Here is a 26,696-nt window from a genome sequence, read left to right as displayed (position 1 = left end):
CTGAAATGTATTCATCGTACGAGTAAACCTTAACGTATCCTTCTCAGGTTGCTGGAATCTCACTGGATTTTTTTTCACTCTGACAGGAAGCTGAGCTGTCTCGATTACAACAATACGGATACGTCTTACGCTGTGTTACACGCACACAGACTGAGTGATAGTGCGGCTCAACAGCTTTACTGACGCATTAATCTTGGACGGCACTGGGCAGGCACCTGGTCCAACTAACCTGCAGTGACGTGAGCAGTTGCAGCTCAGACTTAAAAACAGACGAGCAGAGAAACCGTACAGCTTCGACTCCCATTTAATTTTTAAAGGGAATGCAATAATATTTGTCAAAACTCCAGCACTACCGCACGTTTCTTAGGTGACCGGACGGAAAGCATAAAATGCTCTCGCTGTCGTCTGACGTAGGCATTTTCGTCACTCTTGCTTGTAATTAGAATACTCACTTAAATACAAGGTAACTTTTCTGAGCAAGCTATGTGTGATGCAAAAGCAAACAGCAGGGATTTCATCGTACTGCTGAATACTGAAGCCACACGAGGTATTAATTACAGTCAGTCATCTGGTAAACTCTTAGCTCCTTCCTCATCCGAATCCGAGAAATACATTTCAGTAGTGGAACTGTCATCTGCTACGTCGATAACGAGTCGACAACAGAATCCGAGAAGCCACTCGGGCACCGTATTTTCTCCTCTTTTTTTATGACGTGCTGTTCTATATCCTGCCAACATTCGACACCGACACGTGGCAAAGTTTAGCGCATTGGTTCCATTACGTCTGGCCCCTTCAGTGTCTTGTTTTTTCTCAAGAAAAATCAGTTAACTTGGCTCCAGACCAGTCCTTTTATGTTCCTATTGCAGTGGTGGCGGCAACTGTAAAAATGCAGCATTCGAATGGTGTGGTCAATGCTGTGGAAATTATCATTTTGCTTGTTTCTACAATGCCTATCACTCTGGCTAGAGACCACATCTGTGGTATAAAACAATCGACACAGTAAAAAAAAAATATTTCCATCTTCATCCTAAAACTTTTATTTGTTATGTTTTTTTAATTTAAATAACCTTCGTTAACAATCTTTTATCAAATATCGATAACTACGGATTTATATTTGTGATCTGAACTGGAATTTTGAATGCAATTTGTAATTAGAAACAATAATATTTTTCACAAAATTATGATGACCAGATGCGTGTTAAATAGCATCAATTTGATGAATTTTACATTTAAAAGACATTGGCATTACAAAAAATCGTCAAAGTGAGATTTGAACCATCGATCCATGGAACTTATCAGTTCAACCACTGTTCACTAGTCTGGGTATTTTGACATTGGACAGGATAAAATGGAATGGAAGACTACGGTAAAAAGGAGAAGGTGAATACACAGTGAAACTACTTGCAAAAACGGAAAGAGAAAGTAAGATGACAGAAAAGATTTCGAAATGCAACAGTGACAATAATAAACATAATTGTTGGGTTCAAATTAATGATATGAATATAATAGAGCTCAGACGTGGAATGTTTCCCTCTATTATATTCATATCATTAATTTGAACCCAACAATTACGTTTGTTATTGTCACTGTTGCATTTCGAAATCTTTTCTGTCATCTTACTTTCTCTTTCTGTTTTTGCAAGTAGTTTCACTTTGTATTCACCTTCTCCTTTTTACCGTAATCTTCCATACAATTTTATCCTGCTTATATATACTCAATAATATGTAAATATAATAGAGGGAAACATTCCACGTGGGGAAAAATATATCTAAAAACAAAGATGATGTGACTTACCAAATGAAAGTGCTGGCAGGTCGACAGACACACAAACATACACACAAAATTTCGCAACAAACTGTTGCCTCATCAGGAAAGAGGGAAGGAGAGGGAAAGACGAAAGGATGTGGGTTTTAAGGGAGAGGGTAAGGAGTCATTCCAATCCCGGGAGCGGAAAGACTTACCTTAGGGGGGAAAAAGGACGGGTATACACTCGCACACACACACATATCCATCCTTCCATTGGCAACCGCCAATATTCCGGAACGACAGAAAGAGATCTGATAAGAAAATAGCAGCCTATAACATTCCGGAGCAACAAAATAGTATTTGAAGCGAAAATCACGACTACCGACGTGCAGACGGGGCAGAAATTACGAATCGCCTGCGGCCGGAGGCTCGAGACGGTGCACGAGCGAGATCGAGCCGCACCTTGACAGTCATCCCGTAGAGGTCGACGACGCCCCAGACGCGGGACGGCACCTTGCTGGCGGCCACGCCCTGGTCCAGCCCGTTGATGAAGTAGTGCAGGTTGCCGTTCGCCTTGCGCACCATGCCGATGCGGTCGCCCTCCTGTGGAAATTTACGGCATTCCGTGAGCCGAAACTGCACAGACACACGAGACAGAGTTCTAGAGTAACTTCTGTGACATTAAATCAGTGCACGGAGCAAGCAGTAAGGGGCACTAGTAACTAGTTTGGATAAGGAATTGGAGTTCAGGGAGCAGAATTAAATTTTAATCGGAATGTAGAAAAATCATAACTTACGCTATTTTACAGTTTCAAATGTTTCCAGAAACATAAAAAAAATAACGCTCGTGGAATTTTTGGCACAGCGATAGGATCCTCTCCGGCGAGTCGTACGGACCCGGTGGGAATATGAGATGGGCAAATTCTGCCAACTGATGAAAAAACTGTAAGTAGCATGTAACACAAAAGTCACTTAACGAATGTGGGAAACGACATCGAGGCAGTACACACGAGGCATTCTTTCTGTTTAGAAACAATTTCCCTTCTCACAAAGAACAGTGCCACATCACGCATTGAGCACCCCATGCAGGACTCAGCTTTCGTACAGAGCTCGCACCTCTGTTTGTCGCTACTGACCAACTCCCACTGACCGACCTGATCAAAACCCACATCATTAATGGGTGCAGGATATAAGCACTTTTCTTTTGAGGCTGTGCAATGTCATCCGCTTCTGTGGATATTCGACCACATTTTCTCCGACAACTTTTGCATTCTGAAGTAATGCACTGGCTATTTCCAGCTGAAAGGGGAGCACAGGCATCAGTTATTCCTTCAGCTATTGACACTGTCGTTTCTAAAGAAGTCTAGCACTGACAACAAATGTCCGTAAGATAAAAGATGATTCTGAGAAAGTATCTTCTTGCCCCGATATTTATTCTGTACAATGACCAAGCATATCCAGAAGATTAAAACCCTCCACGGATTTACTGTACTTTCTGACAGTAACTGCTTGCTCACACTGATATAAGCTTTTTCTTTAACTGACCATCTTTTTACAGTATCCAAGGGCTGAACCCTAGTGTAAAGCAACATTAAGTGCACATTTCTATTGTCAATCCACTCGACACAAGCTATACTGTTCTCTGCGTCTATTTTGCCCTGTTTTCTTACGATTTTTCTCTGAGCTCGGGATAGGCCCCGCCTCTGTACTGGACATAACTTTGCAGCATGTCTGTGTACCCCTTTTCCTCAGAGCTACTAAAAATTGATGGTCAGATACAACTTGTGACAATACCACCACTAATTCCCAGGCTGCTATCAATAGTAATGCCTTTTCCTACATACTTCACATTTCAAAGTTGTGCAGTATGTCACTGCTGCTGTTTTTTGCAAGTAATTTTATTCCCCACTTACGTGGTTTACTTTTCACAAAATGCTTCAGTGAAGAGTGTCCTTTGAAGGGAATAATTATTTCATCTACAATCAGATGTTCATCAATTCCTACTTTTTTTAGATTTTGTTCTAAGACAGTGATAAACGGGCAAACTCCGAAAAGCCTACTGTGACTTGGCTCATCTCTCTGCAGAAGATTACCATTATTTACAAAATTAATGTAGTTTGCAGGTTGTCAAACTTAGACATAGCCTCTGAAATTATTTCAATGTTTCTATGTTCAGTCCAGTAGAAGTTATAGGAAGGAAGTATCCCAAAAAGTTTCTCTATTTCTCATAAATTGGTAATTTTACTGTTTAGTATTTTTGGGGTTACATACATACTTGTTTCTTGAGCAATCTGTGCTAACATGTCATCACGAAAAAAGAATTTGCAAGTACTATATGGCTATCAATTCTTCATAAGGTTTTGAAAAACTTGCATTGCACTGTGTGTCAAAGTCAGAGAAATCACGGTCCCAACTTTTCCATATTACTGTAATTGTCGACTTTTTATTCTGGACCTTTCAGCTTGTGGAACATCATTCAAGTCAGCTGTCTCATTAGAAACGTTAGCATCATTCTGCTGTCATTGGACAATATTCCATGACCCCAGCACAGCTCTCATTATTAATTACATCTTGCGATTCCAAGTTTTCAATTTGCTCATCTGAAAATTTCAAAAATACCTCATCAGACAGCTCACCATTCAGAAGTTACTCCAGGGTCTCCGTCTCCAATAATTTACAGAGTAAACAAAGTTATTAATTTGTGTGTTATTTTTTGCACACAATCACATTTACCGTGCTGCTTGCAGACAGCTATCACCTTCTCCCAGGGGCCATATGGACCCAATGTTTTATAAACCTCTAACAGAATAAACTACACTGAAGCACCAAAGAAACTGGTATAGGCACACATATCCAAATACAGAGATATTTAAACAGGCAGAATACGGTGTTGCAGCCAGCAATGCCTATGTAACACATTAAGTGTCTAGTGCAGTTATTAGATCACTTACTGCTGCTACAATGGCAAGGTATCAAGATATAAGTGAGTTTGAACGTAATGTTATACTTGGCACACGAGCTACGGGACACAGCATCTCCGAGGTAGCAATTTTCCCGTACGACCATTTCACGAGTGTACTGTGAATATCAGGAATCTGGTAAAGCATCAAATCTCTGACATTGCTGCAGCTGGAAAAAAATCCTGCAGGAGCGGCACCAGCAATGACTGAAGAGAATCATTCAATGTGATTGAAGCACAAAGCCTTCTGCAAATTGTGGCAGATTTCAATGCTGGGCCATCAAAAAGTGTGAGCGTGTGAATCATTCAATGAAACATGATTCATACGGGTTTTCTGAGCCAAAGGCCCAGCTCTCCCTGCTACTCAATCCTGTCCAAGCCTCTTCATCTCCCAGTACCTGCTGCAACCTACATCCACCTAAATCTGCTAGGTGTATTCATCTCTTGGTCTCCCTCTACGATTTTTACCCTCCACCATTCCCTCCACTACTAAATTGGTGATCCCTTGATGCCTCAGAACGAGTCCTACCAACTGACACCTCCCTTGAATCCAGTTGTGCCACGAATTTCTTTTCTCCATAATTCTACTCAGTGCCTCCTCATTAGTTACGTGATCTACCCATCTAATCTTCAGCATTCTTCTGTAGCACCACATTTCGAAAGCTTCGATTCTTACGCTTTCCTTGCCATTGCCAGTCTACATTTTATATCCTCTCTACTTCGACCATCATCAGTTATTTTGCTCCCCAAATAGCAAAACTCCTTTACTACTTTCAGTGTGTCATTCCCTAATCTAATTCCCTCAGCATCCCCCGACTTAATTTGACTACATTCCATTATCCTCGTTTTGCTTTTGTCGATGTTCATCCTGTACCCTCCTTTCAAAACACTGTCCATTCCGTTCAGCTGCTCTTCCAGGTTCTTTGCTGTGTCTGACAGAATTACAATATCATCGGCGAACCTCAAAGTTTTTATTTCTTCCCCATGGATTTTAATTCCAACTCCAAAGTTTTCTTTTGTTTCCTTTACTGCTTGCACAATATACAGATTAAATACCATTGGGGATTGCCTACAACCCTGTCTCACTCCCTTCCCAACCACTGCTTCCCTTTCATGCCCCTTGACTCTTATAACTGCCATCTGGTTTCTGTACAAATTGTAAATAGCCTTTCGCTCCCTGTATTTTACCCCTGCCACCTTTAGAATTTGAAAGAGAGTATTCCAGTCAACATTGTCAAAAGCTTTCTCTAAGTCTACAAATGATAGAAACGTAGGTTTGCCTTTCCTTGATCTTTCTTCCAAGATAAGTCGTAAGGTCAGTATTGCCTCACGTGCTCCGATATTTCTACGGAATCCAAACTGATCTTCCCCGAGGTCGGCTTCTATCAATTTTTCCATTCGTCTGTAAAGAATTCGCGACAGTATTTGGCAGCCGTGACTTATTGAACTGATAGTTCGGTAATTTTCACATCTGTCAACGCCTGCTTTCTTGGGGATTGGTATTATTATATTCTTCTTGAAGTCTGAGGGAATTTTGCCTGTCCCATACATCTTGCTCACACCAGATGACTCTCCCAAGGCTGTCAGTAGTTCTAATGGAATGTTGTCTACTCCCATGGTCTTGTTTCGACTTAGGTCTTTGAGCGCTATGTCAAATTATTCACGCAGTATCAAATCTCCCATTTGATCTTCATCTTCATCCTTTTTGATCTCCATAATACTGCCCTGAAGTACATCGCGCTTATATAGACCCTCTATACACTCCTTCCACCATTCAGCTTTTCTTCTTTGCTCAGCGTGATTTGCATTCACTTACACATGCAACTTACTATAGCTCTTAGCCTAATTCTCACTTCTCTGACTGCAGCTAACCTGACGACCTTTTAAATGATACCGCACATGAGATAATAAATGTGCAAAATGCTGTTGTGGTCGTTTCCTTAATATCAAATGGGGGTGGCCGAGAAAAGGTAGTTATTCCGCAACATACCGTAGAAGGGCCTCCAGCGAGGATTCGAATGGTGAAAATAAGGCAGCTCCGGCAGTGCCGAGCCTCGAGATACTCACCCACAGCTCGTCCAGGTTGAACTCGCCGTACTCGCGGCGCGTGCCCTTCCCGTTGGTGAGGATCCCGCTGCCGGACATCATGGTGGTGCCCGTGCGCAGGTTCGTCATGGTGGCGGGGAACGCCAGGGCGGCCGGGTCGTGCGTCGTCACGCCCACCTCGATGCTGCCGGACCACTTGTCCACGAGCCGGTCGATGCGGATCTGCGGCAGAAAGTGCTCCCTCAGCTCGGCACCGACTCCGCGGCTGCACTAGCCTGGAGACTGCGCGTTCTCCCAGCTTGCAGTGTGACTGCACCGCTTTCACTGAGGCGCGACTCCACAAATTTTGCTAACTGGTCAGAGAAAAAACAGAATATGAACGAGGAAACAATTTTCACAATGTTCTGCAAGTATTTTTTATTACATCTCTAACTGGTTTTCATCCTCTCAGAGCACAGTCAGATGACAACTGAAAGACACACAAATTACTGAGACATTAGCAGTACCAATACAGTGTGTCTGCAAAGGGAGATGTTACAATTTTTCTTTGTTACAAGACATCTGGCTGTACACCCTGAGCTGCCCGTAAAAATACTGTGATTAATTTAAAAGGCTTTTTGGTGTATTTCTGAGTGCTGATTTCAGATAAATTATGGAAAATGTCAAATGAGATGCAGTTTTTACATATATTGAGCATTTCTGTGAGGTACGCAAAATGTAGCTATGTCAAACAACAGATAATCCAGGGTGGAATGTAACAATATTATGAAAAGGAAAATTGCTACTCACCAAGCGACAGAGATGCAGAGTCACAGACAGGCACAACAAAAAGACTATCACAATATAAGTTTTCAATCAACAAGGCCTTTGTTGAAAATAGATGACACAGACACACAGTGTGTGTGTGTGTGTGTGTGTGTGTGTGTGTGCCCCCAACCTCTTTGCATTTACATATGTCTGCCTGTGTCTGTGTGTGTGTGTGTGTGTGTGTGTGTGTGTGTGTGTGTGTGTGTGTGTGTGTGTGTGTGTGTATACCTGTCCTTTTTTCCCCCTAAGGTAAGTCTTTCCGCTATCGGGGTTGGAATTACTCCCTTACCCTCTCCCTTAAAACCCACATCCTTTCGTCTTTCCCTCTCCTTCCCTCTTCCCTGATGAAGCAACCGTTGCGTTGTGAAAGCTTGATATTTGGGTGTGTGTTTATGAGTTTTTTATTTTATTGTGTCTATCAACATACCAGCGCTTTCTCATTTGGTAAGTTAAAGCATCTTTGTTTGTTTACACACACACACACACACACACACACAAGGGGTTTATAAATGAATATCGGGGTTTTAACACTTTATAATATTTATTACATTAAACTTACAGTTATAAATGATATGTAAAATCAAAAAGCAACTCAAACAGTTTAACCAAGAACCTTATAAATGTCGAATGTGAGCACCATTTGTGACACGGCACACACCAAGTCTATAGCCGAGCGCCGGACAGGCCGCGAGGGCCCCAATGACAGGGCTCGCTTTCCACGGCCTCCACGTTCACCCGACACGACACCGTGCGATTTTTTCCTCTGGAGCTTCACCGAGGATTGTGTGTACGTACCTCCACTACCAGCAGACCTCCCCAAATTAAGAAACCGAACTGAATCACTGAAGACACACTTATGAACGTTTGGGAAGAACTCAGCTACAGACTTTGTGTGTGTCGTGTGACAAATGGTGCTCACACTCAACATTTAGAAGGTTCTCGGTAAAACTGTTCGAGTTGCTCTTTCATTTGACATATAATTTATAAATGTAAGTTTAATATATTAAATATTATGAAGTGTTAAAGCCCCGATACTCATTCATAAACACCCCGTATGTATAAAAAAATGAAATAAGTATGTTGACGCGTACTTTTGCTTTCTCGTGAGAGTAGCTCGAGTCGAGGCCACTAATTTTCTTTTTTATGTCACCAGCCATGCAGTTGGGTCGCGTCTCACGGCTAGTGACCTCTGCAGTTTCTTTGTAGCTCTCTGGTCTTCTTAATCTAATGTCATTAAGTGCCTCATCAGCTCCGTACATTTCGATTTATTTCGTAGTCGACGGCGCACACGAATTATAATTCGCAGCCACGTTTACAAACACACTACTGGTGACAGGAAGATGCTGCAATGCTAGCAATCCGAGTGGCAACATTTCACACTGCAGCGAACAGAAGACGAGCGGCTTTTACGACCGAATCTATGGCGAGGCTCGAGGCGGATCGTATTCGTCTGAGGACGGGCAAGACTTGACAAAGTCCCCTATTACACAGTCAAACTTCTTCGACACAAATATTTGACGTACCAACTTCGACAGAGAAATACGACGGTGTAATGCCGGACTTACCTCGAACAGCTCGTCGTCGTGCAGGGGGCGGTGCGTCATGACGACGCCGTTGTTGAACTCGTCGAGCGGCCGCCTCCTCTCCGCGCTGCGACCGCCGCAGGAGATGCGCACCAGGCTGCCGCAGCGCTCGTGGAACCTGCGGGCACCTGCGGTCAGCCTGACGGTGGACGGCACCGATAATCTTCAGGTAAGAAGGCCCAGCCGAGCCGTACACTGTGCACGTATAGCCCAGCTGCGAACACGCCCAAGTCCTACAGAACTGGAGCAGACGCAACCCGCCCGTCCCCCCCGAGACCTGTGGCAGAGGCACTTTACGATATTCGATGCCTTCTGGGCTCTGGCTTCCAAATCCCTCAGGTGTGGCAACCGTGACAACTCAGGTCAAAAATGAGGCACAGAAAGTGAGTCTTTAAAATGCAGAATGGTGTGTCTCAGGTGCAAGTCAGGTAAATTAAAGACATGATGAGAGCAATTAAAATGAACACACACACACACACACACACACACACACACACACGATGTAGCGGGACTTTGAATTTCGCCACGCTACACTCGTTTCCTCAGATATAAATTATACCGTCGCAGTGGTACGAGCGCTCGACGGCAGAGAAAATACTAAAATTGTAACTCTTCGTTTGTTTTCTATCCATCTATTGTCTCTCGAGAGTGGAAGCTTAATGCAGATGTAAAAACTTATTAGCTAGTCTTGGTCTGATTAAGACGAAAAAACTTATTAATGTGTAGACATATTGTGGAAGTTATGAAATTCGGAGGATGGAAGTAGCAACATAAAATAAATTGCATTCAGTGTCAAAATGATTTTAATTTGTATAAATTAGTGATTCCTGGACGACTGCAAGATTTCGGAGCAGCTACTACTTTTATGCAGAAATGAAGTAGGAGATTTTTGAAAACCTGGACGCTGCACGGAAGAAGACATGTTAACATGGTAAAGGATGAACTCTTATCTACGCCATTTGCCCCTGTTAATCACATTTTGTTATTCTCTGTTCTCCTTCAAATAATTTTTGTAGTGGAAATTGGTTTGACTTTTGCTCAGAAACGCCACAAGTACCACTCCAACAATAGCTTTTCCAAATCACAAAGTCCGATAATTTTTCTGTAATACGATTTGCATTTAATTGTTTCCCTTTTTCACGGTCATTAACGATTTTAGAACCCCCTTTTTATTCACGATTTCTTCCCACATATTCAACCTTTTCTTTTCTTTTTTATTAACCACTACAACACACACACACAAACACACACACACACACACACACACACACACACACACACACACACACACACACACACACTTATCTGCAGAAAACTGAAAACCCGTCTTTGCAGGCCACTCCTCTAATCTCTGAATCGTAAGCTGCAACTGACGGGTCACTGTTGCTACACTGGGGGAAGAGCAGAAAACAGCAAAACCTTCCACAAATACGGAGCACTTTACAGGACTCCCTACTGGTGATGGCAAAGAGGGTAACACTTAAAAACACTGTCCCGAGGGACAACATTCTTCTGCTCGAAACGACCCGACAGTACGTCACCGACTCGGGTACTAGAAAACTGCCGACACGGGAAGGACCGTACGGAGACGGGGAGGCAGCCACGGATGTCACGCCGACGGAGTTGCGCGAGAATACTGCGTCTCCGAGTCGTGTCATACGTTTTATCGATACAGAAGAATGCGCGGATACGGTGACATTCACGTAGGAAAGACTGCCGAATAGCCGCCTCCGGCAGAGTCGGGTTGTCGAGAGGGGACCTAAATCTCCGGAACCCGCACCGAGAAGCTGCCCGGTCTACCGACCCGGCCGGATGACGGTTAACCGCACACTCTGGGGTCTTTCCTTCGCAGCTCGTCCAGGTGACGCTCCGGTAACTGCCGGGACGTGTGCGGTCCTTTCCCGGACCGAGGAGGTGTGTCAGAATTGCCTCTCTGCACTAGTCGGGGAAGTTGCCGGTCTGCCACACATGATTAAAATATTATACAGGTCTCTCCCAGTTACAGTATTACGAGACACACAAAGTGCCGAATCCGTCTCCCACGTGGAAAAGGGAAGACTCGGTCCGCCTCGCCCCTCTATGGCAGCAAAGAAGAAAATTCGTTTTGGAAAGATCTTTGATGTGCAGAAACGTGTGTTGCATATTTTCATATTACGATACACTGCATATTTTCACATTACGAAAGTATAAATTATAATTCCATCAAACACAGCACATTAGTTTGTGAAGCATTGAAATAGAGATTGCAATATACTATTGTAAGCCAATGATAGCTCACATCACATCATCTCGGCAGCCAATGACTGCAGATATTCAGTGCATAGGACACGTGATGTAGTCAGCTAATGGCAACATCACTGTTAAGTAGCGTGAAAACACAAATAGAAAGAGTTTACGGTTTAAATTAATGTACACAGAGTAGCTACAAGAAACACTTAATTTTCACTTATAGTATTGGTCTTTAAGATTAATAAGCTACAAGAAAAGCTAAGCTTTCACATATAACATTGGTCTTTTTAACGAGTGTCACACTTTACAAAACATCACACAAATGTGCCAGTAAAAATTTGGGTTTGTTTCAACAGCTGCCAGACAGCGTCAGAAAACAGGCGTTACTGTGGGTGGGCAGCTACAGTGACACAGGAAGCTCATATGTTCATATACACATGGCATTAAGAAATCTTACATAACGTCATACGAGAAATAGGACATCAGAGGATACTCCGAGAGCAAACGAATTTCGTAAACCGTACTAAAATGCACAAGTTGGCTTAAAGGACATATTTGTATGTCCAGATTCACAATGAAGTAGGCCCCAAACTCATATTAAGCTTTTCAGTGCACTTTTTGGGATGTAAACTTTCTCAGAGTACCAGTACTGTATCGTCTCACATTCGGTTCATTATTACGGCATAATGCTGTACGTGCCAGGAGATGAAAACGTGCACTATAAATTCAGTGAACAGTTGAAACTAGCCAATAGTGTGAACGAAACACTTCATTTCTTATAAATTGATTGCATCTGTGGAAAAGATTAGTAGAAGCCAAACTTCTTTAGCAAACCGACAAAAATCTTCACTGTTGTGCAAGGCGATCAATGCCCGACTGCCAAAAACGTGAAAATCAAATACAATCGGAAGACTGAAAGTAATAACATATTTTAGCCACCCGTAATTCTGTGAATGTATTTTAATTCAGTCGATAGCTCACGACCACAGGAATCCATTTTGTTTTCATTTGACGTGTGAACTGTCAACGAAGAGGAAACAGCAAAATCACTAAACGTAAACAAGGGCGACCGTCCCCCTTCCCACTACGACCCAGACTGCTCTGTGCATCCACGAATCTGGCAGCTCAGGTGCATCAGAAAATTTTTTCTGTGTAGCGTGACCGATTCTCGCTACTTCCGCGGCCACACTCCGAGAAGCCAAAACTGGGAGACGGAGCTGCTCGTACGCAACTCAGCTCCGCACGCGTGAGAGCCCGCTGGCAACCGCTCAAAATGAATGTAATGTAAACAGCTGTGATGTCTCACTCATCAGAAGCAGTTTGCTGTTACGAAGGATTCCACAGTCTCCGTCCTAAAGCCTTCGACAGATTTTGCTTTCGGTAGGCGCTCGTGTGTGCACTGTGTTCTGTTACTGTAAATGGTGCATTTACTTTGCATCTCAAGTTTCATTTTGGTTTCATTCTCTCGTTTACATTTTATTGCCGCATTATTATTCTACAGTAGCAGGATACAGTATAATTCGTTGTTAGACTATCAATTCTTACCAGTCAAAACCACAAAAATTTAACTGAAGACTAAAACACTGGAAAATTCCTGGAATCCTAAAAAGTTCCAGGGTTTTTCCACGCTTTATCCTAGATTAAAAAAAAAAATTACCATGCTTTTACCGGTTGTCCTGCAGTGTATACACCTTGGATACATTAACTGTCTCTAAAAAAAAAAAAAAAGTTGGCAATCCGAGTCACAGCTCACGTATCGATGAAAAGGTGGAACGAGTATGCAAAAGCAGTTCCACCTGGAAAGCTATTGAGAAAATTTGTACACCTGGCGCGGACAGAGGCGTCAATTCCATTCGACAGAAGAACTGGCGGTAAAAATAATCGACTGGCCACTCGTTTGTCAAACACAGTCAGTCGGGCAGTCACACTCATTTCCAAACTTTACACCCACTACCGGCACACGGCTGCCAGAATCGGAGGCTCGGCATCGTGACGTCTGCAGCTCACCTCAACCTGTCCGGAGGGGGCGACACTTCCACGTCCTCTGCGGCGACTACGGACGCCGGCGGCGACTCCTCTTCGAACGCGATGACATCGCGCCGAGTGTTGGCGACGTTCATGTTGACGACGAGGTCCGTCACCAGTGCCGGCTGCTGCTGCCCGTCGGCCGGCTCGTACGTTCCGCAACTCGCACTCAGCTCGACGTCGAAGTCGGATCCTGCGGGGCAGACGCGTCACACCTCTCGTTCTCTCGACAGGCAAAACACTTACGCGCAGCACAATGATAGGATTAAATTAAATGAACTTCAACTTGAGAGACTGCAAAGGATACACTAGCCAGTGCACGGTGACCGATTTTCATCCAAACTGTTCGACAGGTTCGTCCGTTTGCTCCAAAACGGAGGCCGACACAGTCTGCCGCTTCCGGACGGTCGGCGACACGTCGCGATGACGGAATCGAGGCACACGCCCTGCAGCCTTTCTCGAATAATCTCTCAGAGACTATTTGGTAACAAAATTTATTTCTGCAATGCTTATAGCTTTATATGTCATCTTCACGATGAAGTGCCCGTCACTTTGTTAATAGTCACAGTTATTGGGATATCTGCATTTACGTAAAATATTGCACGAAATTTGAAAATTCTGTGACAAAAAATAAGTGTCTCGATTTTGCATTTGGTGCATATTACATAATACGTTGCTGCGACGGAATTTAGCTAGTGTATTGAAATTTTCTCTTTACTCGGTTGGAAGGATCTGTTTGTAACCAATCTCGAGAAAACTGATCTCACGTAGCACGTTCATTTGTGTGGGCCATTAATGAAGCCAGATGAAGTATCCACAACATTCCTAATATCTCAAACAGTCTGACATTTCAAAACAAGATTTGGGGAAATGACAGCATGTTAAGAGGAAAGTACACAGACGCACACATGGCGGTAGTTAGACACAGTGCCAATGTTGTTTTGCACTAGTTAAGGGGGGGGGGGGTAGTGTCAGATGGGGTGGGTTGAGAGTGAGGGACGTGAGAGGCAGGGAGAGAGATTGGGAGTGGGTGGCTATTGGCTGGGAAGGAGGCTGGTTTGCCAGTTAGGAATGCACGGGGCACGGACAGCAGGTGTAACTGTAGAGGTGTGCAGGACGTGGCACACGTGAAAGGCAACTCGGGTGGTCGGCGGTTGTCGGTCGGACGATTAAAGGAACCAAACTACAGAGAGTGACGGAAGCGGAGGACGTGTCGTAGGGATAACTCCACGGTTGCGGACTGACGGATTGCAGACGGCGCAGGTCGCGAAGTGGCCACTGCCGCGTGCCGAGCCACGGGACAGTCCCCTCTGTTCACGACAACTATTTGGCGGTGGCCATTCAACCCGCAGACTGCCGTACGGTAGTCGTACCGACACAAAAGGCAGTGCGGCGTTTGCAGAAGTGTCGGTATGTGACACTGCTGCTTTCAGAGGTGGCCCGGCCTCTGACAGGGTGGGGTAAGACAGTGACAGGAATGGAATAAGAAATGCAGGGTGGGTGGATCGGACAAGTCTCACAACTGTGTATTCCACAGGAATCTGATCCCTGTAAGTAGTAACTAGACAACAGAATACGAAAAATGTCACTTCGATATCTACCCGACACACCGTCTCACTGGACATCGACATCCACCTCACTGACAGCTCCAGCCACACCTCTGTCTACATTAAACCCACCAAATCCTAACATTACCCGCATTTCGTCAGCTGTCGTCCGTCGCACACCAAAATAATCCCTCCCGTACAGACCGGCCTTCCACAGATGACGTATCTGCAGTGACGAGAACTCCCTGCCCCAGTACGCAGAGGATCTCACGAAGGCCTTCACAGACGGGCATTCCCTCCTCCTCCTCCTTCCCCCCCTTACTTTTAAAGTAATGCTTCTCGAACCACCATTTGCAATATTTTCCCGTGACCTGTTAGAAATCTCCATCGAAAGCAGTCGTTATGAAGTATTGCACAATCTTTTTCCTGTAGCCTTCGACACATTTTGCTGTCACTGAACACTTATGCAAGCACTGTGTTTTGTTGTTGTAAACGGCATATTTTCTTTGCAACTTAAGTTTTACATTAGTGTTTTGCTCTCGTTTATGTTTTATTGCTGCAGTATTATTCTGCAGCAGGTTAAAGTAAAATTCTTTGTTAGAGCATCAGTTCTTACCAGTCAAAATTACAAAATTGAAAAATGAAAAATTATCAGGTTTTTCCGAGTTTTCTCCCGGATGAAAAATTCTGGGTTTTTCCCAGATTTCCCGTTTGTCCTGGGGCGCATACACCATGTTTTTATTTGCGGGGTAATTTAGAGGGCAAAATCAATAGTAACAACCCATACACAACTAAAGAGATGGAAACAAACATTCACAATGTGACTGCTGAAATGTCATCAAATGAAATAGTAAAAGTTTTCAGAAATGTGTTGAGATGTGCCAAATCGTGTATCAAAGTTCACGGTGAACATTTTTAGCACCTCCTGTGGACTATTGACCCGTTGAAAGTTCAGTATGTAGTTTTTCATAACAATTTATTACTCTGTGTTACGTATTTACAATAAACAAGTAAATTGTCTGTACGACACTGTATAATCTGAACTTAAAAAGTTTAGCACAACAAGGAAGTATTACAATTAGAAACTATGTACATAATTTAAAACCTTTACGAAAATTTCTATCACTGACACACCCCAAAAAATGACGAAAGCAGAAAGAAGTGTATCGCTTATTACATTTTCACTGCTCACACAATCTAACTTTGGCTTCAGGTAGGATGTTTTATGTAAAGGTTCCTTAAATTACTGCTACCAGTCACAAACTTTGTCAATCACTGTATTACTTATTTATTTAGCAACATGTTTCGACGGAATACCTCATCTTAAGGCTAAATGGCATTACAAAAACAACTTTAGAATAAGGTCATACAAACATCAGTCCAGCTTCCAAAGTTACTAAGTTTTCTCTTCTTCCACAGGATGACCACAGCATTTATGAAAAGACTATGCAACACCAGTATGACCTTACTGTAAAGGTTTTGTAATGCCATTTAGCCTGAAAATGAGGTATTAGCTCGAAACATGTCGCCAAATAAATAAGTAATACAGTAGCTGACAAAGTTTGTGACTGGTCGCGGTAATTTAAGAAATTGTCACATATTTCTTGAAACAGTCAAGGCCGAAAAATAGTCAAAATGGCTTCAAATTCAAGATGTTTTAATTTTTTACTCCGAACTTTATTCACAGCCACACTGCATACAGTACCTACATACATCATCACTGAATGTACCAGCAACATTATTTTTCTTACGACACACAGCTCAAGACATATGACATCGTAAAAATTGAGATGCACTGAAAACTAGTTTTTGCTTAAAATGGAGTGCAAATTCTCAGACTGTATTCATCCAGTGTTTTGTAATAAGGGCACTTATGACTTACAACAAACTTTAATTTCAAACTTTCTCAATTACCTGCTTAACGTCAAATATTTAACACATTAACTGATTTGCAAAGTAATCAAACACTTCAAGCTACTTTATACACGGGAGACCAATTATGTAAAGAATTGGGGGTTTATTGCCTCTAATTAGTCTGCGTATAAAATAATAATTCAGAAGTATCTTTAGGAAACAGTTTTCAACAAATTTATGATTCTAGGAACAAAGAAAATTTCATGTAATTGTGTTGCATATTAAAGCTTTATTCCCAGAGCCTTCAGTATAAAGCTATAAAAATTTATAATACACTGACAAATAGAAACTTCTATGTAATGAAACTACATCTGCTGAAAAGAGAATTACATGCCATCCTTGGGTAAAAATGTTAGCATTCAGTCACAGAATATCAAAATGATAGTAAATATATCTTCATAGAGTAATGTAACAAATTTGTACTGATGGTCAAAAAATATGATTACTTTTTTTTCTTCACCTCTTTGTATGTGCCTAATTTATATTCCTTATATTAATGGGTCTCCTGTATATTAAATCAATGATTTATATATGTAAAATCCGATACTGATGCACACCGGCTATAGTAAGAAGAGAATTTCTGGAAAAAAAGAAATTCACTGACACCTTGTTTAAATTGAAGGGTTAGAAATCCATTCCTAAAGTATGGGGCTGGAGCATAGTCCCACACAGAAGTGACATGTGGTAGAAAAGCATTATAGGCAAGAAGAGAATCAAAGCTTTTGAAATGTTGGAATGTTGTTGTTGTTGTGGTCTTCAGTCCTGAGATTGGTTTGATGCAGCTCTCCATGCTACTCTATCCTGTGCAAGCTTTTTCATCTCCCAGTACCTACTGCAACCTACATCCTTCTGAATCTGCTTAGTGTATTCATCTCTTGGTCTCCCTCTACGATTTTTACACTCCACGCTGCCCTCCAATACTAAATTGGTGATCCCTTGATGCCTCAGAACATGTCCTACCAACCGATCCCTTCTTCTGGTCAAGTTGTGCCATAAACTTCTCTTCTCCCCAATCCTATTCAATACTTCCTCATTAGTTATGTGATCTACCCATCTAATCTTCAGCATTCTTCTGTAGCACCACATTTCGAAAGCTTCTATTCTCTTCTTGTCCAAACTATTTATCGTCCATGTTTCACTTCCATACATGGCTACACTCCATACGAATACTTTCAGAAATGACTTCCTGACACTTAAATCAATACTGGATGTTAACAAATTTCTCTTCTTCAGAAACGCTTTCCTTGCCATTGCCAGCCTACATTTTATATCCTCTCTACTTCGACCATCATCAGTTATTTTGCTCCCCAAATAGCAAAACTCCTTTACTACTTTAAGTGCCTCATTTCCTAATCTAATTCCCTCAGCATCACCCGACTTAATTAGACTACATTCCATTATCCTTGTTTTGCTTTTGTTGATGTTCATCTTATATCCTCCTTTCAAGACACTGTCCATTCCATTCAACTGCTCTTCCAAGTCCTTTGCTGTCTCTGACAGAATTACAATGTCATCGGCGAACCTCAAAGTTTTTATTTCTTATCCATGAATTTCAATACCTACTCCAAATTTTTCTTTCGTTTCCTTTACTGCTTGCTCAATATACAGATTGAACAACATCGGGGAGAGGCTACAACCCTGTCTCACTCCCTTCCCAACCACTGCTTCCCTTTCATGTCCCTCGACTCTTATAACTGCCATTTGGTTTCTGTACAAATTGTAAATAGCCTTTCGCTCCCTGTATTTTACCCCTGCCACCTTTAGAATTAGAAAGAGAGTATTCCAGTCAACATTGTCAAAAGCTTTCTCTAAGTCTACAAATGCTAGAAACGTAGGTTTGCCTTTCCTTAATCTTTCTTCTAAGATAAGTCGTAAGGTCAGTATTGCCTCACGTGTTCCAGTGTTTCTACGGAATCCAAACTGAAAATGTTGGAATAGAAACAGTAAATCCCCAACCCTTTATGGTATGAAACGCCTATGCACAAAAGGGCTCCAACATTTTATTACTTTACAAAGGAGTTTATGCATTAAATATTTCAAGTTAACCATGTGACCGAGACAATGTTTCAGAAAGCTTTGAAATTACGCTTAAAGTTTGTCTAAAATCACGACTGCCCTCATTATGAGCCACTGCATGAGTATAGACTACGTAATTTACACCGCATTTTTAAGCATCTACATCTACATGGATACTCGGCAAACTACATTTAAGTGCCTGGCAGAGGGTTCATCGAACCACCTTCATAATTCTCTAATATTCCAATCTTGTATAGCACGCGGGAAGAACAAACACCTACATCTTACCATCCGCGTTCCGACTTCCCTTATTTTATGACGACGATTGTTTCTCCCTACGTAGGTCGGCGTCAATGAAATATTTTTGCATTCGGAGGAGAAAGCTGGTCATTAGCAATAAAGCCTTTTGAAACAGTGACTGTTTTTGATTATTTTTGGAAGATGTTAATAACTTAATTGTTTTACATGATGGGCTGTCTCCAACAACAAAATGAATAAAAAACTGAAATGAACATTTCAGATCGTATTACATGAAAACATGATTGCGCCAAAATATATTTTCTTCAGTGAATTAGTTAAAAATGTATGAAGTGTAATTTAAAAATTAAGATGGTGCCTTCGTGCATCGGGAAACAATTTCAATCGCGACTAATTCTGGAATACAATCTAAATACCTAGTTTCGACCGATGAGAATTTTGACATATTTCATTAGGTCACGCAGCGAAACGTTTCTCTTGCTTCCTGTAAAATTACAGCCTCTGTATTTAGTACGATTTTAAATGACACTCGTCAAATATGTGCTTGTGTTTTAGCAAATACTGCAGTGAATGTGGATATCGCAGTTAAATGTCAAACACAGAAAAATTCTCAGAGGCAGTTCGTCATACGGCAAATTCTGCTTTGCCGAGTCGGCCGGGACACTGAATCGGGCATCGCTGAGCTGCAATTAGCGACAGGCAGTGCACTTACTGTCGTCAGAGTCTCCACGGGTCTCGTCGTCGTCATCGATGACTGTCACCTGCGCACACTTCCCGTACATGTCGACAAAGCCATAGACGCCGCTCGGAACGTCCCTCGCGGCCACCCCCTGAGACTCCTCGTTCACGTAGAACACCAGCTCACCCTGAAATGGATCGAGGCAGCGTTTCACACACGATGGACAGACAATTTGTGTTGGCAAAGCTAAAAGGAAATTCATTTAGCAGCTGTGGAAAGTAGCAATAAAGAATGGCCGGAGTCCCGATTCAGGCTCCGAGACTTCCATACAAACTTAATTATGTGTACACGTAGACACTTCATCCGTCCAAGGAATCGAGACTCTCGACAATTTTTGCCCGTTATTGAGTTCGATACTGGCAATATCTCCGGCTCCGGGAATTCTGAGACCTTCGAGAACGTTTTAACTTTGAGCTCGGATAACAAATGACCAAAGCAATATTTTTTGTGATATGATTACAAATCAACATCAGATTTTCTCTTTACTTGTACTGTGAAATCTTGCTTGCAGCCAAATTTTATTATTCTAGGTCAACAGGAAGTACCCTCTAGGCTTTGACGAGTCAGATTGCACGTGTCAAAGTGTGTGACACAATTGGCTATGTCTTTTGATTGCACTGCATCAGAAGCTCACATTTATTACACTATCAAGGGACCTTAGTATGTGACATAAATTTCAACTTGATACATTTATCAGAAAAGGAGTCTTAACAGACGGACACCCAGACAGTCAGGAAATAAATAAATAAATACCAAACGGGAAAGCGCTGATAGATAGGCACAATAAAAAACACACAAACACACACAAAATTTCAAGCTTTCGCAACCCCCGGTTGCTTCGTCAGGAAAGAGGGAAGAACGAACACCTACATCTTACCATCCAAGTTCTGACTTCCCTTATTTTATGACGATGATCGTTTCTCCCTACGTAGGTCCCTCTTTCCTGACAAAGCAACTGGGGGTTGCGAAAGCTCGAAATTCTGTGTGTTTTTTATTGTGCCTATCTACCAGCGCTTTCCCGTTTGGTAAGTCATGGAATCTTTGTTTTTAATATATTTTTCCCATGTGGAATGTTTCTTTCTATTTTAAATAAATAAACAAACAAACAAAAGAAGGAAAAAAATCATGTGATACAACAATAAATTTTCGGATTTTTTGCCTTTAGTTGTACTGTGAAACCTTAATTCTTGCCAAAATTCATGACTCTAGCTCAATGAGAAGTGTCCTGTAGGTTTTAATGAGTGAGTTTTTGAGTATCAAAATACGTGACATAAGTAGCTGTATCTTTCGATTGTGCTGGTTTAGAAACTTCAATTTTTTACACCACCAGGGGACCGTAGACCTCAGCTCATTTTTTTAAAAGTCAGTCACGTGGACAGACAGACGACAAAGTCATCCCACACGGGTTCTGTTCTTAAGAACTGAGGCACCGCACACCCTCTGAACTACCCTGCAGGTGTATTTTGAGCCTTTACCTGTGTGGATCCCAACATTTTACTCAACTAATTAAACTGTTGTGGCATAAACGACGCCCCTGCTGGACATACGGGGCTACACTTTCCTGACCCGAGGCGGGACGTCTTGTTAACTGAATGTGTCTCTAGCACGCAATTAACCTCAGAATGTGGGAGCATAATGACTGCTACTGACTTCACTCTTCTTCTGAACACAAGTAAATATTCTTTTAAGGATTTTTGAACAGCGGTTCAAAAACTGTAATGTCGGCTGCCGGCACGCGCACACACCTTACCAGACACGGCTGAGGCGATAGCTGAACGAGTGTAGAGAGAGCTCAATATCAGGAATGCCCACTTTATACCATTTCAAACGAGTAACAATGACGCACTAGTGCCGAGAGTGACATTAACGGTCGAACACTAGACGAAACAGCTCGTGTAAATTTCTCAACGTCTAAGTGAATAACGAGCATCTCGTACGTGTCGGGCTGAAAACGAGGACACTGCCTCTCTCTTTCCTGCAGTCTCGTACTGCCTGTCGTCTCGGGGACAATGTGGTTAGTGTAACTAAATTAAACAGGGTTTATTCACCAGAAGCAAGCTGTACTGTCTGAAGTAGGTAACCGTACATCACGCAGATGCGTTTCTGAGGATCTTGTAAATCTTACACTCACTTTCGAACTTTTACTCCTACACACTGGAACAGCCGAATCCCGTAAAACTGTCATTGGGACAAAAACATCCCATCTTAGTATTTTTAAGGTTCGGTACATCAATCGCTGGAAATGGAACCTTCACAGAACAGCCACGTTGTCCACGTGTCTGCCTATCCGACAGCTGAGAACCCATTTACTCGAGAACAGACATGAGTATAGAGTTGGCATTTGTGTCACATACTGAGATCTACGGTCCCTTAGCAATGTAAAAAAATTAACCTTCTAAGTCAATGCACTCAAAAGATATGGCCATTCGTGTCGTGTACTTTGATACTCAAAAAATTCACTCAGAATCTACGGGGTCCTTCTCGGCCTAGGATACTGACATTTGGCAAGAATTAAGGCTTCACTATAAAACTAAAGGGGAAAAATCTGAAAATTGTTAATCCGTAATTATATCACGTAACAAAAAAAATTTTGTCTGCTAGCACCCCTTTTTCTCAGGAAAAAGGTACACATATCAAGTTGAAATTTCTGTCTCGTATTAAAGTTTACGGTCCCTCAGCAGTGTAATAAATGTAAGATAAGTCAATCCACTCAAAAGACACAGTCACTTACGTCACATACTTTGACACTCTCACGTACTCACTAATCAAAACGTGCAGGATACTTCCTGCTGACCTAGAATTATAAAATTTGACAAGTAGTAACGTTTTTTTAAAAAAAAAAAAAAAAAAAAAAAAAAAAAAAAAAAAAAAAAAAAAATCTGAATATTATTAATTTATAATTCTATAACACAACAAAAATTGTCTTTATTACCTGACATCAAGCTTAATACATTCTCAAAAGTCTCTGAATTCCCAGGATCAATAGCTCGTCAATACCAATATCAATAACAGATTAAAGTCATCGAGATTCTCGATTTCCGGGACGCATGAGTTTTGCTGTAACAAATAGTCAATCTGATGGTCTGTTATTTTGCTTTAATTCAAAACATTGATTATTTTCTTATTTTTTTTCCTAATCAAATAAAATATGCAAATACATTAACACCGTTTGTGGTAGCACAACGAAATCTCAAATTTTTATACAGATACAGTCAAGCCGAAAAGTTTTCCGTACAAAATAACTTTTCTACATGTGAGCAAGAAGAGAGAACACAGAATCCTCGTGTTACCACAGCCTAAAACTGGTCTGCACTTTGATAGACAGTATCTACAAGTAAACATCACAGTGTAAACGATGGCAGCCAATCACAGAATATTTCAGGGGAACAATTTTTAAAAAAATTGTTTCAAAGCCCCAGTCAAATCTTCACCAGTTTTCTTCTAGAGTAACTTCAGCTGTCCCTACACGACCCAATTTGCCCACCTTTCAGAACTCCAGCAGTTCTGTCCGAAGCTGTAGGCAAGACGCGCTTTTGGCCCTCTGCCAAAGTCGCTAGCAAGTTTGCACTGTCGGTTTAGCCGAAGAGTGAGTGCGGGAGGCGGGTCACACGTGCGGACACTGGAGGGTTTCGGGGGCAGAACTCCGTCACTTCTCTCTCTTTCTCTCTCTCTCTCTCTCTCTCTCTCTCTCTCTCTCTCTCTCTCTCTCGTTATCCAGCCTTCAAGCGGAACACACTTCTTTCTCCGAAGGCGCAGCCTCCGGCTGCACACCCCACGACCCTCTGCAGACACGAACCGCCTCCTCTCCCGTTGCCCACTTTCTTCGGTTTGTCTGACTGTACGGACTGATCTACACCTGGTTAACTTCCTACTCTACGCGCACCCCCTGTATCCCGTATACTGTAATACAGGGTGCCCAAAAACACCAACGAGCTTTAAGGACAGATTCCTTACACCACAACAAGAAAAAAGTGTAGTGTAAACATTAGCTCTAAAATGCATAACTTAAAGAGCTTTAAGCACTTGGTCATCTTCACTAGAGTAAAAGATGTTCCTTCTACTGAACAAGAGTTTATAGCTCTTACAGGGTGTATATGTGGACAAAGAAATAAAATTCCCAGATTTTTCCCGGTAGAAAATACACATTCTCCCGAGTGAAAATACACTTTTTCCGAGTTAAGTGACATTATACTCTTCCTCGGCACTGTAAATCCTTTGAATGTTTATGGTTTTATATACCAACTTAGAATTTCCCAGCACTTTAGACAACGAAACTCCTGGGAAGGGAGGGGCATGTATGCTGCATATTTTCGTATTACGAAGGTATAAATTTGAATTCCACCAAACACCGCATGTTACTTCCCGAAGCAGTGAACTCGAGATTGCGATGCGCTTTTGTAACCAGTCATAGCTCATGTCACGTGATCTCGCCAGCTGATGACAGCACAGGACACGTGATGTAGTCAACCAGTAGCAAGATCACTCTAAGTAGTGCGAACACACAAATAAGGAAAGTTAATGGTTTAAATTAAGATACATCACACAAATGTGCCAGTAAAATGTTTAATAACAACGTAAATGTCTGATCTGGGCTCTGAATTCTTCTAAATGGTTGTTCTCAAAGACTTTATTTTTAAATGGAGTCAAACGCTTTGTGATTTAAGAAACTCATCGTACATAGTTCATCTTGCGCAAAAGGAAATTTGCTTTGAATGTGACGCTTTTCAAACCACCGTTCGCAATATTTTCCCGCGACCTGATAGAAATAGATTCGTTTCAGCAGTTGTAAGAGCGCGCCAGATAACAGGTGTCACCTCGCTTGCGCAGCTACGATGACGCAGGAAGCCCGTATGTTCGCACGTGTAAAACATTAAAAGATCTTACATTATGTCACAAAAGATACAAGATAACAGAGGATACTCAAAGAGCATCGGAAATTTGTAAACCACACTAAAATACATAATTCGGCTTAAGTGCACATTCGTATGTCGATATTCGGATGTAAATTTTCTTAGAGTACCAGTGCTGTATTATCTCAAGTTTGGTTCTTTATTACGGTATAATGCCATACACGCACTCTAAATGTAGCGAACAGTTGAAACCCGCCAAGAGTGTGAAATTAAACACTTCGTTTCAAATAAATTGACTGCCTCAGTACTAAAGATTAAAAGCGAAATCTCTTTAGCAAGTCGACAAAAATAACTTAATTGTTGTGCAAGGCGATTAATGCTTGACTATCAGAAAAGTGAAAATAAAATCTGAAACTAATAACATATTTTAGCCTTCCGTTACTAAGCGAACGTATTTTAATTCATTTGATAGCTCCCGGCCACAAAAATCCGTTTCATCATCATTTTACATGGGTGCAATAAACGAAGATGAAACAACAAAATCACTGAGCGTTAACACAGGTCACGGGGACACTTCCCACCTCAACTCAGACTGCTCTGTGCATCAGCCCCAGATTTACTGTATTTCTGAACTGGGGCAATATTAGGTAGTGGCGCCCAGCCACATTTCTGTAACCAGAAGTGGGAGAAGGTATAACTCATACGCAACTATACTGCGCATGCGCAAAAGCCCGCCCGCAACTGCTCAAACGACTCCAATTTAAACAGTTGTCACGTCACGCTCATCGGAGGCGATGTGTTGTTATGTAGCATTGCATAGTCTTCCTAAGCTTTCGACCCACTGTGCTGTTGGCAGACACTTGTATAAGCACTGTGTTTTGTTGTTGTTGTTGTTGTTGTTGTTGTGTACGGCGTATTTCCTTTGCAACTTAAGTTTTATTTTCGTTTTTTTCCCCTCGTTCACGTTTTGTTGCTGCAGTATTATTCTGCAGAAGCAGGATACAGTAATATCCTTTGTTGGAGTATTGCTTCTTAGCAGTCAAATTCACAAAAATTTAACTGAAAACCAAAACAATGAAAAATTTCCAAAATTATAAACGATTCCCGGGTTTTTCCCGGTTTTCTCCCCAATGAAAAAATTCCCGGATTTTTCCCGGATCTCCCGGGTCGTATACACCCTGTCTTAAGTTACGCACTTTAGAATCCCACGTTTACCAGACCTTTTTTTCTCGATTCGGCATAAGGAACTCGTCTGTAAAGCTTGTCGGTGTTTTTTTGTACCCACTGTATAAGCTCCGTATTTGTCCAAATTTCCAGTTCTATTGTTTAATATCGGCCCCGGACACCCACTCGAGAGCCCTCACTGTTCGACCACCTGTTCATCTGTCTGTGTGAGTAAATCCGTTCCTTTTAAGTACCTACGCATCGTCATCATATGTAGACTGAGCTTTACAATCTGCACCCATACGGGAAAGTGTAACAACAAATTTGCTGCAACACCGTTTGTCACAAGAAGCACACCTATACGATCTCTTCCCTTCCTCACAAGGTTTTCGCACCCGGCAGCTACGGAATCCACCTACTCCTGATGATTCGACGTGAACATCTACATCTACATCTACATCTGCATCTACAAGCATAATCTGGAAAACACATTTAAGAGACTGGCAGAGGCTTCATCGAACCACCTTCACAATTCTCTATTATTCCAATCTCTTATAGCACGAGGAAAGAATGAACACCGATATTTTTCCGTACGAGCTCCGATTTCCCTTATTTTATCGTGATGATCGTTCCTCCCTATGTAGGTCGGTGTCAACAAAATATTTTTGCATTCGGAGGAGAAAGTTGGCGATTGGAATTTCGTGAGAAGATTCAGTTGTGGCGAAAAATGCCTTTCTTTTAATGATTTCCAGCCCAAATCCTGTATCATTTATGTGACACTCTCTGCCCATACTTTGCGATAATGCAAAACGT

The 26,696-nt window shown here is 42.0% G+C and overlaps 1 protein-coding gene across 1 annotated transcript in view; it reads right to left on the bottom strand.

Moving 5' to 3' along the window:
- LOC126426594 (neuralized-like protein 4) overlaps window positions 1-26,696 on the bottom strand; it is a 294,930-nt gene that overhangs the window by 212,959 nt on the left and 55,275 nt on the right. The window contains exons 4-8 of the mRNA XM_050088488.1: window positions 19,843-19,996; window positions 13,378-13,588; window positions 9,124-9,259; window positions 6,773-6,973; window positions 2,209-2,349 (exon numbers count right to left, since the gene is read on the bottom strand). Of these exons, the coding sequence (XP_049944445.1) occupies window positions 2,209-2,349; window positions 6,773-6,973; window positions 9,124-9,259; window positions 13,378-13,588; window positions 19,843-19,996 (843 nt within the window). The remainder of the gene's footprint in view (window positions 1-2,208; window positions 2,350-6,772; window positions 6,974-9,123; window positions 9,260-13,377; window positions 13,589-19,842; window positions 19,997-26,696) is intronic.

Source organism: Schistocerca serialis, chromosome 11, assembly GCF_023864345.2.
Source record: "Schistocerca serialis cubense isolate TAMUIC-IGC-003099 chromosome 11, iqSchSeri2.2, whole genome shotgun sequence".
NCBI classification, from domain to species: Eukaryota; Metazoa; Arthropoda; class Insecta; order Orthoptera; family Acrididae; genus Schistocerca; species Schistocerca serialis.
This window is presented reverse-complemented; position numbering and strand designations above follow the sequence as displayed.